General features: G+C 37.0%; 1 protein-coding gene across 1 annotated transcript in view; it reads left to right on the forward strand.

Annotated features, from left to right (window-relative positions):
* The first annotated feature begins 6,908 nt into the window (after positions 1-6,908).
* Positions 6,909-16,783, forward strand: part of plekhm3 (pleckstrin homology domain containing M3) — a 49,235-nt gene continuing 39,360 nt past the window's right edge. The window contains exons 1-2 of the mRNA XM_015398967.1: positions 6,909-8,750; positions 8,956-9,910. Of these exons, the coding sequence (XP_015254453.1) occupies positions 9,385-9,910 (526 nt within the window). The 5' untranslated portion in view covers positions 6,909-8,750; positions 8,956-9,384. The remainder of the gene's footprint in view (positions 8,751-8,955; positions 9,911-16,783) is intronic.

Consider the following 16,783-nt stretch of genomic DNA (forward strand, 5'->3'; position numbering starts at 1 on the left):
AGTTGCCGCCATGTGATTGGCTGCTTAGAAATTAAGTGTTAACGAGCAGTTGGACAGGTGTACCTAATAAAGTGGCCGGTGAGTGTACATTTTCATTTAACCTTTGTTAAAAAAAATACTAAAAAGAATTCAATTCAGGGATCTATGTGAAAATATGTTGTATTAACTAATCCTTATATTTGAAAAACTTTTCACATTTAACATCTAAGTGTTTAAGATTTTTTATTAAGTTGACCATCACAAGGAAATTGTAAAGGGATTGAGAAGAACACAAGCTCCAAATATTTCTGCAACTAAAATCTGTAAATTCTGGTCAGCAACATTTGAGCTTTCTTTACTCCAACAGCCCTAAATATAATATCCAAATGAAACCAAGAGTGTTCAGAGTTCCCTTTAGCAAGTAGATTCCATCTCTGTGTAATTTGACCCTAGAATAAATCCATCTGTTAAGTCAAGGCCTCAGCAGTTTGTTAGAGAACATTAGTGTAGAAACAGCCCTGTGAAGACCAAGGAGCATAGCTGACAGGTAAGGGAAGAATTTTTTTTGAGAAACATACAGTAGGGTTAAGTTATAAAACAAGCTTACAAGAACCTTACTGAGCATTTTCTAATCCATTATCCAAAAACAGGAAATAATCCACTAAGACTGACAGTCCACCTAAACTAAAAGGGAATGGAAGCAGAGGATTGATCAGAGAAGTGTACAATAACAAATTCTGGAGGTTTGTCAGAGTTTAGCTCTGGGGAGGATCACCATATTATTAATATGAAAAATAGTTGATTTAATTTTATTTAGAAAAACCTGAGATGAAGCAATGATATCATACAACTATAGAATAACATTATTTGGGGAATATTAATGTTTATGTTTAATGTTTATGCATTTAGCAGATGCTTTTATCCAAAGCAACTTACAAAATAGACACAATTTTAGTTTTTAATATCAAAAGTTTCTTTTGATATTATGATACATTTGATACATTATGATATTATAATATTACGAAACATTGTGTTTTTGCTGCTTGTTTTAATTTAAATACACATGTTGCATCAACTGTTATTTGTAATATCTAATCCTGTTTCAGTTTTAACTGAGTTTAAATTTGTTATTTACTGCTAAATGTATATCTATATAAAATTTGTAGAATTAAATTAAATTACCTATACTCCCTTTTTTGATCAACATTTAATTATTTAAAAAAATTGTTGATGATTTTTGAAATATGGAGCACAAATGTATCCCCACTTAATTAGTTAAAATTCTATCTTTCTTACTAGAACTAAGAAAGTAGAGGATATCAGCCCTGTTTATAAGTCCTTACACTGGCTCACTCTAGCTAAGAGAATAGACTTTAAAATCCTTCTGTTAGTCTATAAATCACTGAATGGATCAGAACTTTAAAGGAAAAGTCCAGCCTTAATCAGAATTCAAACTTCTGAAAGTACTTTAAATATTAAAGCATTGCATACTGTTCAATAAATGATAGGTGTTTTAATTAAGAGTAGTTTTCATTTGAATGTGCTTTACTGGAGGCATCCATGTTTGTCAAAGAACACTACTGCCACCCACAGGTTTGTTATGTCACAGTGTGGTATCGGCTGTTGAGCAAGTCTTAATCCTGTATCTAGTGTTTGTCACAACGTGCTATTATCCAAGCCCTCTTGAAAACATTCTTCTTCGAAATGTTGGCTACGTTTTTTTTTTTTCTCTGGCCAGAAGTTCAGTTGCAAATCCTCCCTCTGCAAGTTGGCAATCCAACAACGAACCCTCCGTCGTGGATCATGAATCGGAGAGGTAAAATAATAATTTTTTTCACTTTTACCTGATGTATTACAATATCCAACTGCCATCCACAAGGGCATTTTCACTTTAACCATAGACCTTGCACATTTCAATAGTGAAGTCCTCTCGGAATCTAAAATAATTGTTGTTGATTGCAGGTGTAAATAATAGTTGCCATTGATTTTGCTTGTAAAGCGAGGAGAATGGCCATACATGTAGGCTTAGGTATAGATAATGATCCATTGATTATTCATGCTGTCTGGACTTTCCTTTAAAAAATAACAGATTTGTTGTCAATGTATCAACCTCACAGATCACACAGGTCTTCTAGTTCAAGTCTACTCAGTCCACCCAGAACTAGAACCAGACATGAAGATGCAGCATTTAGTTTCTATGCTCAACTTATCTGAAACAACCTTAAAATAATTATGTGTATGTCCTGAAAGCCTGAGCTATTAAATCAATTTTTTTAGAGTTGCCTTTGACTGATGAATTTAAATTTTAACTGAGGTACAATTAGTTTAAACTTGTGGCCCAGCAGTTTTATTTGTTCTACTTCCTTCTTTTATCATGTTTTTATCTTTACTTGCTTTTATTCTACAATTTGAATCGTTTTTGTTCTTAATTTTGCAATATACATAAACTTACCCCACGTTCCCTAATTTAAGGTCTCATATCTAAATAGATATTCTAAAGATAAATAAATATATATACTTCGCACAATTTTATTTAAAACAGAAAGGTTCACAAAGAGAAATTCTAATCTATTTTTATTTATTTTTTTTTTCTGTGCATTTCATCTTTTTAATTTCTTTGGGTTATGATTCGCATCAAAAATGTTAAACATCACTTGGAACCTTATTTTCCAGCCTGAGTTGCCCATCGGCGACTTTCAAGCCGACGGACTAGAATGACATAATGGTAAACAGAGTAAGGTGAGTCTGATATATCTTTACCGGTTGGAGCATGAAGACAGTTTTACTAGCAGACACTGCAGCAGCAGTCCAGTAAAGCCTTTTGATTGTATTCCGAGTTACTAAAACATTTGATGCTAAAGCCACATCGATCTGTGATGGAGAGCGTTAGCCATTAGCGCCCATTAGCAAAGGATAAATGGGCCGAATTCTCCCAAGTTTTCCTATCAAATATGAAATTATTAAAATTATTTGTTTTGTTTACATAGAAACGCGTGTCTGTGGTACATTATAATTTACTAAAGCTGTGCAGAAAGTCAAAGGCGGTTTCTATTCGGTTTCTGCAGAGATGCTGAATCCTGATGGATTCGGAAAATAACGGTGGAGTTGAAGTGGCTGGTTAAAGGGGCCGTTTATTGATTTGTGACAGCTACTACTTCTTTGAACTACTTTTTAAATTTTTTATTTCATTTCTTACGAATACGTGATAATAAGCGCAAAGGAACAATCCAGTGAATTTTATATCAGATGTTCCTCTTTTTGGGATGTAATTTGGTTCACGTTCAATATGAATTCTTAGAATTACAATTGAAGAAAGTATTAATATAACAACTTTTACCTGTTATTACGTTTCGCTCGTGTTAGATGCAGGGGCGGAGCTAGATGGGGGGCCATGGCCACCCTTAGCTAATCATTGGCCACCCCTACCATTTATTTCCCCTTTAATACAGACGTGGCAGCAGTAATACTTTAAAGTTAAATATTCAAAATAATTTAATTTTTCATATATTAACAATTACTTGACAACAAAAGCACTGTGGTATATTGTGCACATTATAATACTAACATTAAAGAGAATAATCCATGCTCTTTTCAGAACTAGATTTATGTGTTATATGGGGTAAAGAGAAAATTATGCGTCTCTGAAAGCCATCTAGGAGTTTTCAGTGAAATCATAGATAAATAACTATTTTAATAAAAACTTGATAATTAATTTATGTAGATATTAGTATTTGTAAATATCAATTAATTAATTGTTGATAAAAGTAGGTAAATAATAACAAAGGAAGACATGTTTGCCCCAGAACTCAAAGCTGAAAGAATTTTATTCACTTTACCTTTTATCTAGAAAGCATGGAAGTTTTATGTATATGCGTATATTTGATAGCATAGATTGTATAAAAGTATAATTTGCCTTTATTTAGAAAATGCAGCCGTTAATTTTAATGTGCTCGTTAATTATCCTGTAGGAACAGTGTAGATTGACCCTGAGGTTCTGGCGCGTATCTACTTTCAGCCACCCCTCATTGTACCTTGGTTATTGCCCGGCCACCCTTATTCAATTTTTCTGGCTACGCCTCTGGTTAAGATGGTAAATTGTTCTAGTTAGAGGAATGAAAATGCAAGATCTACGTGATCAGAAAAGATAACTCACCTAATATATAATTTATTTTGTTGAGAATAAACAGTTTGTGGAGATATATATAATGCAGTACATATTTCAAGAGTATGAATGGTTCTGAGTTCTCACAAATATGTATGGTAAATTGAGCTTTATTCTGATCAAACAATATTTAAAAACAAACAAGCAAAAATAGTAAATGTATGTCTAATGTAGTGGTTCTGGTTAGGAACATATATTGGGATGTAATCACTGTAAAATCGATACTGCTCTAAAGAATGCCAAACTTGTTATTGTAAATTCAAGCCCCATTTGTCAATAATCCATTCTGCCTGTTGGACTCCAGTAGATGCCCTCATTTAAAACAGATTATAGTATCCAAGATGCTGAAAGTCGGATGGGCTTTTAGTGTCTCAATGGCAGCTTAATTTATAAGATACCACAAGTAGAATAATATGGTCGTCTTTAATTTTTATGATGTTTTTTTTATTATTCTATCAGCTCCTGCATTGGTTTACAGAATTTGTATGGAGCTGACATGAATTAGCAGGTTGATCCTGTAAGAATGAGCCCAGGGAATACCTGACGAAGGTTAAGATGCTGTGTAGAAAGTATCTTGCATAATCTGCTGAGTGTGCTTTCCATCACATTATGGATTCCAGCTGGAGGCTCGCATCCATGTGTAATAAACTTCCCTCCTATTGGTATTAAGACCTTGAATGTATTTGCAATATTTATCAGGAAGTGGAAAGCAGAATCCAGCCAATGTCATCAAATTGAATATTGACTGAATTGCACATAGCCCTGACCCCTCCAACTTAGCCCTAGTTGGGAGAGCTCCATCAGCAGTCTGTTTAAACTCATTTTTGTATGTTGGTCAGCATTCGCACTGCTGCTCTTCAAAGCCTAAACCTAGGACTGTACTGCAGGAATGACATCAAATTGAATGTGCAAAGTTTCGATTACTTGGATGCAGTGAACCATGAAGGACTTGTTTTCATTTGGCTTACAACAGGCGGTCCCATAAACAATAAACGAGTTTCCACCTTTATCTAATCGCTTATATTGTAGGACTTTACATACCAAGTAGATTTAGAGAAAAAGGTGTTGAAAAACCAGTGAGATGCAAACCATTTGTGTGCATAGAACAGAAATATTAAGGTAAACAGAGGTGGCTGGCAATGCTAAAGTTAGCAACTTAGTTTTAGCTTCCTAAATGGATGGAAATAAAGGACTGTTTCACTTTTTTGTGGTGTTCTAAGGATTGCACACTCATTTCACCACCTCCTTAAAAATCTTAAATACTTTGTTACTCCTGTAGCTGATAGTAACTGAACATAGATGCTTTAAACAGTTAGTTCTTGCAAAAGCAAACATTAATTTTAAATGCTTAGGTCATGTGCAGACCACTTTAAATTGAGGTAAACATGGTGCTATGTTGTCATGTGAAAGAACGACAACACTCTTTGGCAGATTGTGCTTCTTTCTAACATATTTGAGCTATAGAGAGGAGTCTCTATTTCTGTGGATTATAAATAATCTACAGTAGTAGAGATTTAAACTAACTGTCCTTGTTGATGTTTTGACCTGAAAGCAGACTGCATGATGCTAAAATAGGTATAATTCTACCAAATTCTTCTAACTGTTGATATCAAATCATGTGATTCTACAATCAGAAACAGACCAAACATGTTCTATTTTCAGGGGAGTCATGTAAATAGAAAGCATTTTATTATTCAGCAAGAATGTAGAAAAAAAACAGGACTTATGGAACAACCATCTTTGGAAAGATAAAGGTTTGTTTCCCAGCAGAAGAGCCTCATAGAAAGTTTGACAAAATAGAGATTGTGGTTTGTATTGGTTTATTTTCTGCAGTTTGTCAGTTATGAAACCTTCTATAATAGGGGAAAAAGTCGCCATGCTGGTTAAATGCTCTTTATATGTCCCCACATGACTCAAATCTTTGGTGACAAATGCTAACCCACTTGTGGGAATCTGTTTATCATTTTCATCAAAAGGTGCAACAAAAGACACAACTGCACCCTGGAGTAGTTTTGTCCAAACTTTGAATTTCTAACAATAAAGTACCTGGAAAAAATCTGTACATTCAGTAGGAGAGGTACTAATGTTATTTGTTTTCTCAGACGTGGTATTTTTCCATCTTCCCTGTTACAGTGAGTAGGCAGCATGGTTCTGGCTGCTCTTTGGGTTTCTTGTGATTCATCTAGAATTCAGAAAATAAGTCAGTGAGTAACTGATGGACTCAGAGCCCGTCTGCAGGGACGATGATGTCATTCTATAAAGGGTGGGTGTATGTGGTAAAATGCTGATTATTACAAACTGGACAATACTAATCTTTTGGTTAAATTCAAAATCTTTTGGATTTAACAAATTTTTATTGGGAAAAAAAAAAAAGTTTAGATTTGAGACATCTTTTTAAGAACTTGCCACCAAAAGAAGGGGTGTCGAAATTAAGCACCCAAAACAACAAAAACTAAACAATTATTTTAAAAACACTAAAATTTGTCACTCTTTTAATGCTTCGAATCTAAAATGATTTACAGATCTCCTTTTTTTTATTACCCTAGTTTGTGTGCTGCATTTAAACATTACATTTTTATTTTATTTTGAAGAGGATAAAATAAATATAATCTAAATGAAAAGGAAATTAGGTTTCAATTTCAGATTTGATTTGTTTTCTGATAGGATGCTGCTTACACAAAGAGATTAATTAATTTAGTTAAAAACAGTAAAATCATACATTATTTCTCTCTTATGGGCAAGATCAAGGTAGTTTTTGATGTAAAAAGTATGAAGGCACTGCTTTAAAAAAAAAAAAAAAACCTATGATAGGACCAATTTTCACAACCGGGTTCTCTGTTGATTTTGTAGACATCAGTAGCTGTCATGTGCGGTATGGTAGAAAGGGACATGGGCCAGATTAAATGTTTGCATAGAAGAGTGAGACTTTTTATGCTTTCTGTGGTGGAAAGATAGTGATATTGACAGAGAGCTTAACAAATATCTTATAAAATTCCACCTGTTCATAGCATCTCTATCTTCAACTAAACCTAACTTACCTATGGCAGCAGGATTCTGTCAAAAAATCATTTAAAAAAAGTCAGAAATTAGGGTGAAGTGTACTGATGTTTCATAAAGTTCCTTTATTTAAGGTCAACTGACCATTCAGACAGCTGATCACTACTTTTTGCTCTCCGTTGGTCATATAACTCCGCCTCCCCGCAGGCTGCATGCTCCGTCTTTGTTATTTTTCGTCGCTGTCACTACCCGACAGCAGGTAGCTGCCTCAGCAGATCCCATGATGCTATATCTGCCCGTCTAGTGACTCTGGATGATCACTATTTTTCAAGGTGCATTGTGGGAGATTACAAGTTCACTACTTTTTCATCCATCATTTAAAATGCTGTATTCACTATATAGTGCCCTATGGCGATTTGGGCAGACATTCAGACATGGCCCAAGATTAAGAAAAAATATCCTGGTGAACCATGGTCGAGCAGTAAGCTAGTAAAAAATGTTAGCGAACTTCCTCCAAAGCCTTTCAAAATAAAGCAAAAAAAAAAAAGGAACTTTTCTATCCGTCTGTTTACTTTATATTTGTGTTGGTTGGGATTTATGAGGTTAGTTACAATAGTTGATCATCGGTTTTACAATCAGTCCAAATATCAAGCCCTTAATAACACAGTAAAGTTTTTACTTTGGGTTTGTTATACTATGCTCCACAAGCGCATTCTCATTCACCACAAGCTTATATAATGCTAAACAAGCGTATTTTACTAAACTTAGGTGAATATCTGCCGCATTGATGCTTATTATAAAAGGCTTGCAGATATTTCAGTATTAGATAAGTCATTTATCTGTATATTTTCCATACTTGTAACCCTGTATCAACAGGATTTAAGGCTGGTTAGTTCCCTTTTATCTCCAGCTGATTCCCTTAAATTATTAATATAACGTAATATTATATGATCATCAATTATACATGATGTTTGCATGTGTCATATTTCTAATTTTGTTGGATTGTCTGGAATAAAGCTGGACATTCAAGACTCAAAGGTGCCCCAATGCTAAAAGCTGATTGGTCAGTCAGCCATCTGTGTCCATAAATACATTTGCAGAACTACATGTCCAGCAAACATAGGTTGTTGCAAGCAGCTCTTATTGAATCTGTGGATGGAAGTTGTTTTATCTAAAACTGAGCAGTATTATGTGTTTGCCCCTTTTTGTGGCTATAGCTTGGGGGGGCTAAGTTGATAGGGCTTTACATCATCACATCCAAAGAAAACATTAAAAACTCCCCATTTGTAGTTCTGAGTAATTTTCCTGACCATGTGCTCATATGGGAAGCACCAGATGTTACCTTCTAGTGATGTAATGTTCATTTAATAAATAATAGATGTAGAAGGAAGATCAATAGAAGCACAAATGACAAAGCGTATGTAAGCATTGTATGGAGGGAGGAGGATGAGAAAGGATGAGCACGTCTGGCAGACTGACGGAAACCCCACCCAGACCTGATTCCTTGTCGCTCCGTCCGCTGATAAGCAGCTGATGAGGAAGTGGAGCAGTATTTCACAAGGACATATAGGGCAGGATGATCAACTCTATTGAGCTAATCAAGATACTGTTGGTATGTTTGAAGCTGATTTCTCTTTTATTCTTATCTCATGTTTGCCTTGACAGAGTCTCTGTTTAAATAAGCAAAACCAACTTTGAAAATAAGCACTTTTGTTCCTTTCTTTCCAGAAATTAGATTTCTCACTGCTAGTAATGTTTTTGTTCTTGTTGCGTTTGTACATGTTGTCTTGACTTCCTCTTTCTCTCTTTTGTTGCAGCTAAGACCCAGAGAGCCTCTGTCAGTTGACCTCATAAGAACCAAAAGAGCATTGATTTGTCCATGTCTGAGTCTGGCAACATCATTTTTTTTCAAAGGACAGTAATCATGTGGGCCCCTGGTATTATTTTTACAAAAGCTCCTTTTCTAGTGAGAAACAAACCAGACTTTTAGAGCTGGAAAAGGTAAACTACAAGACTTAAAAAGTGTGGAAGACGCCTTCAGTTGCAGAGCAAGAAAAATCTTTAGACGACCATTTAAAAAAAATTCAGACATCCTGAAAATGGTTTGCCTGACCAGAAAACTCAGATATGTCGATGTAAATGCTAGTTTGGCTTTTTGGTCATGATTGCAAGAGTTCTGCATCGTTACTGGAAAACTGTCTTCTTGTCAGATCGTTTCTCAGGGGTAAGTCTGTGATTTTAAAGCCATGGAGGGTCTTGAGCAACTTGATGTGGTGGGTGATATCAGCCCAGCCCTGGAGGCAACAGAGGACTTCATCCACTGCATAGATAGGAGGATCCAGAGTCAAGGCCCAAGCCTGGCTCAGACCAGCCACCATCAGCCTGCCAGGCAGCCTAAGCAGCTGCAGGATGTGTCCAGTGCTGCTCTGGGGAAGCTTAGCTCCAGTGGTGTGTGGAATCTTCTGGCGGGAGAGCAGCCAGAGGTTGGGCCCCTCGGCCTAGCCTGGGCTGACAACTTCAGCCTGCTGGGTCTGGGCATGGGTTTGAGGCATGGCAAGAGAAACCGAGCACGCTCCACCAATGACCTGGTGGCCCATATGCAGGAGTGCAACAACAGCACGGGAAGCTCCTCATCCAAGTCTGTTTTTAAGAAAGGACACAATCGGTCCAGGTCCGACGTCAACTATCGTCCGTCTGCGTACACGGACAATGGACTGCCCACAGTGGACTGCAACACTCTGAAGAACATGATCCTCAACCAGCAGCAGGACGGTGAGCGAACATTAAATTATAGAAGAAAAACATAAAAAGATTTAAGTTGATTCCCACTTCATAGATTAGGCTTTAAATTCATGATGCTTCAAATAATTCCCCATTCTGTATTCTGTTTATATCTCAGAAATGGTGTACAAGATTTTATTGAGGCAGCTCTTTATCTCTAATTTTTACTTTTGTCCCTGGCTTCTGGGAAGTGCCCATGGTCTTTATATGCTTTGTACTTTAACACCATTTGTACCAGGCAGCTTGAGACCAACCAGAATTATAACGTTTGATTTCCCTGCTTACTTCACATAAAAGTATTCCTTTAAAACTTCCTTATTTGTCAGAAATTGACATTAAAGTATGCTCAACTTTAATTCAAAGCTACCTGAGGCATTTATTAGCTAATTTTCGTCCAGTCTTGTTCAAAGCACAACTCAAAGATCTGTTGTGTTAACAAAATATCTATTTACAAATGGATACGATTTGACTCAAAGAGAGAGAACTACAGAAGAAGAAGAAATCTTTCCATGGATGAAAAAGCAAGTAGTCAAATTTTTAGCCCATAAAAGCATTTTTAGTTCCTTTATTGTATTAATAGAAAGTCTTTTGTTCCTTGCAGGTGTTTTGTTTTAACTACTTTTGGTTCCACAATGACTCAAAGTTAAAAACCTTCAGTTTTGTGTCATACTATGGTAGTGTACTAAAACTCTATCTCCATTCATCTTTTTTGTTTGTCAATAAATACGATCATCTTCATGATGTCTGGGCTAAACAAAAAACAACTGACTAAGGGGTTAGCAGTTAAACTGTAATGTAAACTGGACCTCAGTAAAGCTGCATCACTGATCATTTTGACATACTCCATGACAAACTAAGGCTATGTTCACACTGTAGGCCTTGATGCTCAATTCCGATTTTTTTGCAAAATCCGATATTTTTATGTTGCCGTTCATATTTCCAACTATATGCGACTTGTATGTGATTTCCTGTGTGAACTGCAGTCATATAACGCAAGTGGCCAGCATGCGCAGTAGAGGATGCAATGACAACACAGGCCAGAGTGCTCTTTTTTTTCCGCAAGTAAACATGGCTGGTAGCGCCGGAGCGCATCTAGCGATCTTTTCCAACCATAAAAACACATTCTTTTCAATATGGTTAAACATAAATACTGCTCTCCACATCATCATCTGCCATGGTTGTTGTTTTTCTTGCCGCTTCTGTGTAGCAAGACGCATAATAGTGACCTTTGTTGGGTATTAATGACGTTCAGGTCAGATGAATCCGACCTGGCCATTCAGACACAGGTCGCATTTGAAAAGATCGGAATTGTATTGGATTCAGGACCACGTAGCCAAGTGGCCTGTGTCTGATTGGAAAAAATTGAATCTCTGTTTTTCAGACTGCCATGAAAAGATCAGATTCAGGTCGCATGTGGGCCAAAAAATCGGTTTTGGGTCACTTCAGGATGCGGTGTGAACGTAGCCTTAGCGAACCTCTGCCTCCCTCCTGTAATTTCATAAAATTCTTTGATAATCATTATAGGTAAATAATCTAGATGTGGGGCCAAACTAACACCAAAGTTCAAGTCAAGGACATTTTGGTAATTTATTAGAATATTCAGAGAAGTGTTATACTTCTGTCCACCTATCCATTTGTATTTAAAACAAACATTATGTAGAAATCTGGCGTATTTGGAGTATTTCAAAGGGTGTCCACCTTGGATTATCACATCTTTAGGCTGTGAGCAGGGTAGGGGGATCCAAGGGGATCCTCCCTTCTACTTTTTTCCTTATTATGGGAAGTATGTGTGCTTGACTAGAGGTGGGAATTTAATAAGGATGGCATTAGATCATTTTTAGGTACATTATTAAGTTTCATACCTTAATTCAAACAATAAAAGTGTAATGCTACGTTCACACCGCAATTTGAGCTGCAAAAAAAGCCCTTAGTGCATAATTTTTTATGCTTGCACACAGGTCAGATGTGTACAGATGCATCTGATGCTTCTGCTGCTCTTGCGTTCAATGGCAGACAGTGGCTTTGCTATATTAACTGTGATCAGTGGGTAAAAGGTAGTTTTAAATATATTTTTATGCAAGAAAGTCCACCAGTCAGCTCATCAAGATTACGATCCTGCCATAAAATATTAACTCGCTGTCGGAGCAGCGCAGAAGACCCCAAGATACCTGTGGTGCGCTGACACTGAAAATCCCCAGCAGCAACTGCCTCAGACTTGATCTCCTCTTGGGGGATTTCCCCTACTGGTCATGGCGTTCATGGAAGTATATGTTGGCGTTTTTTAGGTATACGCTACAAACTGCAGGGAGCAGAATAATAAAAGCAAACATATTTTTCTGGCAGGTTTCAACATTTGAAGTTAATTTAGGCGTAAATAAACTGTTTTAGTGAAGTGAGCTCTGCCAGCTTGCAGATCAGCTTCTCTGATTGGTTGATGTGGTGCGTCGAGCAGCAAAAATTCAATTTTTCAAGCTCCAGTATCTACTGCTTGTGAAGTTTAAAACATATGATATGTTTCCAGGGGGTAAATTAAGGCGTATCAAAGCTGTCCCAAAAACTTTTTTAGTAAAGGGCGTACAATGTACCCCTGTATACATTGCTAGCTAAAAGCCTAGTAAGATCTGAAAGAGAACGGAGTGCAATAAACATTAGGAAAACATTAATAAAACAGAGTTACCTTGGGTTTGACACCTTTCCTTTTGATTCAAAATAAACTTAACTAATATAATCCTCATCCAGCTCCTGAACTTTGACCTGGCTGAGATTTACAAGGTAATCAGCGTTACTTAGTCCATGTGTCTGTGCTTTCAGGGTTCGGCCCCCTGGTGTAATCTTTCTCATTTAGGTGAACTGGCCCTATAATGACATGGTATTTACCTAATTGGACATTTACGGTGCAAATTGTTGCTTTGCCTCTTTGAAGATGATGTCAAGCCCTCTGTTGACCAAATCATTGAACTTGAAGTATTCCTGATTCTCAGCAGACGGCTGCCCCTTACCTGAGAGAGGCATCCACACCGCCTCCCCCTCCTCCTTTCTGATCGGCAGTCCATTGAGTGAAAAGCTTTCTCATCTTTTGAGAGGCTTACGGAGGACAGAAGTCCCCGACTATTTGTGCTGCAGATCGGGGCGTGTGCCGTACTTAGGTTGAAGCATCCCCAGAGAAAGCAATAATGATAGAAGATGATGATATCTTAAAATGACACAGCTGTGGCTTGACCGTCCATATTCAGGCTGAGAGCCCAACACACTCACACACACTCAGAGAGAGCCTATTTGTTTGTGTGTTTTGGCTATCCGAAGACCTAAGGAGATCCGAAGGGATCCTGGGGGATAATAGCCCGTAATCCTGTCAGCAAATGGACTCAAATGAGGCGAGAGAAGAGGCAATCCAATTACCGGACCGCTGATACTGGCAGGATTATTTAGTATTAGCATATGTGTGAAAAGGTATCAGGCTGTTTGGACTGGCGAGATGTGAAGTGAAAGACGAGAAGTAGGAAAAAGACGGTAATAAGCAGAAAGCAAAGTGATTTAGCTGGGCCTCGCTGTGCCTCTTTATTCACATAAATAACAATAAGGAAGCCTGTTTTGTTGCCTTTCCATTAGTGACAGCTGGGGATGCTTAGACGCTAAATGGAAATGATTAGCAGTTTTATGGAAGCAGTATGTATACTTTATGTGTATTTGGATAAACAAAGCCAAAATAAAGCTTACTTTTGGTTCCTTTGTACTTTATTAGAGAAGTTCTTTCTCGGTTTACAAAATTAAGATAAAACACAACTGTTATTGCTTAGTTTATGAGTTATTTAACCAATGCCTGGTGAGACACAGGGAAGACATCAGGTGCATAAGTCTTATTAAGAGAAAGGGTGCAACTCGCACTCGTTACTGCTTTTATTATAGTAAATGACAAATTAAATATGTCATTTAAATACTGCTGCTGAAAACTGTGATGATGGTTTTTTCCTCCTATCCGCTCACATATTATTTGTTTCCTATAACAAAGCGGCCCAGCCACACTACAGTATAAATTAGGTGTGGGCTTTAAGGGTAGTTGGCATTAGCGCTGGGTAATTACTTGCATTTGCAATATAATTGCAATTTAATAAGATGCATATTCGAATCGCAGAGGCGCTTGATTTTCGTTGACCACATTTAACAAGAGAACAAGACATAACATTTCTCACTGCAGCGCTTCAGGGGGCAAAAATATATTTAAAGAGGGTTTCCTGCCACACAGAATAGAAAGATTTATCCAGCATGCAGATCCATGAAAGTAAATAAGCACTTTATCACATAAAGGTTACAATAAAATCCTGCAACAATAGACCGAACAAGCAAGCTGTGAAGGCAATGTAAAAAACGGAAACCCTGAAATTAAACATTTACAAGTTTGTGATAAGTGCTAAGGAAAATCCAGATAAAATTGTAATCTCAATATTGGTGAAAAATAAACGCAATTTTGATTTTTGGCATAATCCTTCAGCCATATTCTACATTAAACCAATTGGCCATATTTTATTATCAATATGAAAAGTACATGAAAGTAGGACACTTAAAATATGTCATCCTTTTGAAAATTCTATCCAAATTACTTTGCGATTGCCATAATCCACACACTGATATTATGACAACATTCAGGATGTTGTGCCGTTTAACTATTTCATATCCGCCTTTTTTTATTGCACTTAAGCCAGGGAGCTGAAGTTTTTTATTCACACGATGAAAGATGGGTGCCCTCAGTGGCCATATTTACTGCACACGTGTTACCGCTACAAAAGAACAGCTAACATTACTTGTATCACATTTCTCATGCTACGCTATCCAAAAAGATGCTTTGCTCACCTTGGCTTGAAAGTAACACTTGGAGCATCAAATACTGTCTTGACCATTTCTTTAATTATCTGGCGGCAGTACTGACATTTATACCTTTGAGAAACGGCAGGACTCGAAATCCCCTTTATTTTCTTTCCGCTCCAGCGTTCATACCAAGATAATTAAGAGTTTGACTGTAGCTTAACACTGGTGGCTCCACTTGATGTATGTTCTGATGGAAGCCTGTGTTAGCTCTTTTATTACCAAAAAAATATGCAGTCACTTAAGTAAACGAGAAGACATTGATATAGAGAAAAGATTGAAGTGATAACATGTAACAGCCAGGATAGCCGTCAGACTGGAATTAGCTTGTTTGATAAATTATAGTTTAGCAGCATGATTGAGTGGAATACTGAAGAGTTATTTAGTGGTATTGAGTGTGACGTATGAGTTATTATTGAGGGTTTGTGTGTTTACGTTGGACTATTATTGTGTGATGTGAAACCCGAGCAGGTGGAAGCGAAGGCTAATTTAATAAAGCAGTTTTCCTCTCCGCATTTCTTAATTCTCATCTTGACTCTCCCAAGCGTGAAGTCTGCCAATCAGTTTGGCCTGGTTTGAGTTGAACCTATTTGCATATTTATTTATTCCTCTTAGCAAAAGCTTTGTTAACATGCAAAGTCTGTGATCTAGAGTGACTCCATGTCTGCCGCCGGTTTGATAAGATTGATGAGAGCCTGCTCTCGCCGGCCGTAAGTTAACCAGGACTGTGAATTATTTCCCTTTCAATGTTTTCTAGCTGAGTGACCCAGCGCATTAAAGAAACGAAATGCTTTTTTATTTATTTTTTTTGCCCATTAGGTTGAATTGTGCTACTCAATGAGATTGTCAGGCTGGTTTAGAAGCGGTCCGTAAGTGATTGCTGTTATTTAAATTGTAACACTCCACCTAATAATACAATAAGACGCAGGTCTTCAAAAGGGGGTCCTGCATGAGGTGTTATATGGGGGTTGTGAAAGTTTTGGTTGATTAGCCTTTTTTTATATTCCTTTCTGCAATTTTTTCAGCTAATTGAAATGTCTTTAAATCCACATCAACATGAATTCAACACACTGTAGTAAACAGACAAATGGAGGCAGAAGATGTCTTTCAGTCATCAATGCACACATTCACACAGGAGCACACAGGAGCTCTTCTAAGCTGGGCACCGTTTCATTCACAACACCTGTCCCATCAACCAGGAATCCGAATCAGAAATACTTCCGTTACATGACTCCATCTGTAATAGACTATAGGACCAGTTTGATATAACACAAGTCAATTTCATACAATATATACAACTAGGAGGTCCCTTGGCCGGGAAAATAATGAATTGTTTTTTCCAGGTGCTTAAAAAATCTGTCTACTAAATATATCGGGAAATATTTAGTTATTATTAGGGGTTTTCCTTAAGTTGCATTTATAGAAGCATCCGATGCTATATTAAATTTCTCAAAACCAATGCTGTATGTATGGTTGACTACTTGATATTTCTAAAGTACCCTAATAAAACACTCTACTGTTTATCCATATCTTTTTAGCCCTAATATACTGCTCCAACAGCAGTAAACGGCTCTAAAAGCAACATCACCTCAATCATTCATTGGTTGTTCCTTAGTCGCCATCTGGCTAAAGTGTGGTATCTACTCGCACTACTGCCGTTCACTGTAGAGCTAGGCTAACACTAGCATGTATGCTCTGTTTTGATAAGTATTATTGATGATTTAGTTTGCAACAGATTTCAAACAAATCACAAAATTTGGAGAAAAAGTTGAACGTTTGACGATGGGTATTTCACTCTCCTGGGTTGCCCTTCAGCATAGAACCCAGAGCAGAACCCATGACATGGAGGCAGGAAAACCATGGCAACCAGTTATCCTTGTTTGATTGTCGACATTATGGTAAAGGGTGACAAAAGAATAGTTTGGGATACGCTGTCTAACAATAATATATTGTAAATTTTTTAAAACAATTATTTAAAGCAGGCAGGGATTTAAGGAAAAATCT

This window comes from Cyprinodon variegatus, unplaced genomic scaffold (assembly GCF_000732505.1).
Source record: "Cyprinodon variegatus isolate N-32 unplaced genomic scaffold, C_variegatus-1.0 Scaffold975, whole genome shotgun sequence".
NCBI lineage: Eukaryota > Metazoa > Chordata > Actinopteri > Cyprinodontiformes > Cyprinodontidae > Cyprinodon > Cyprinodon variegatus.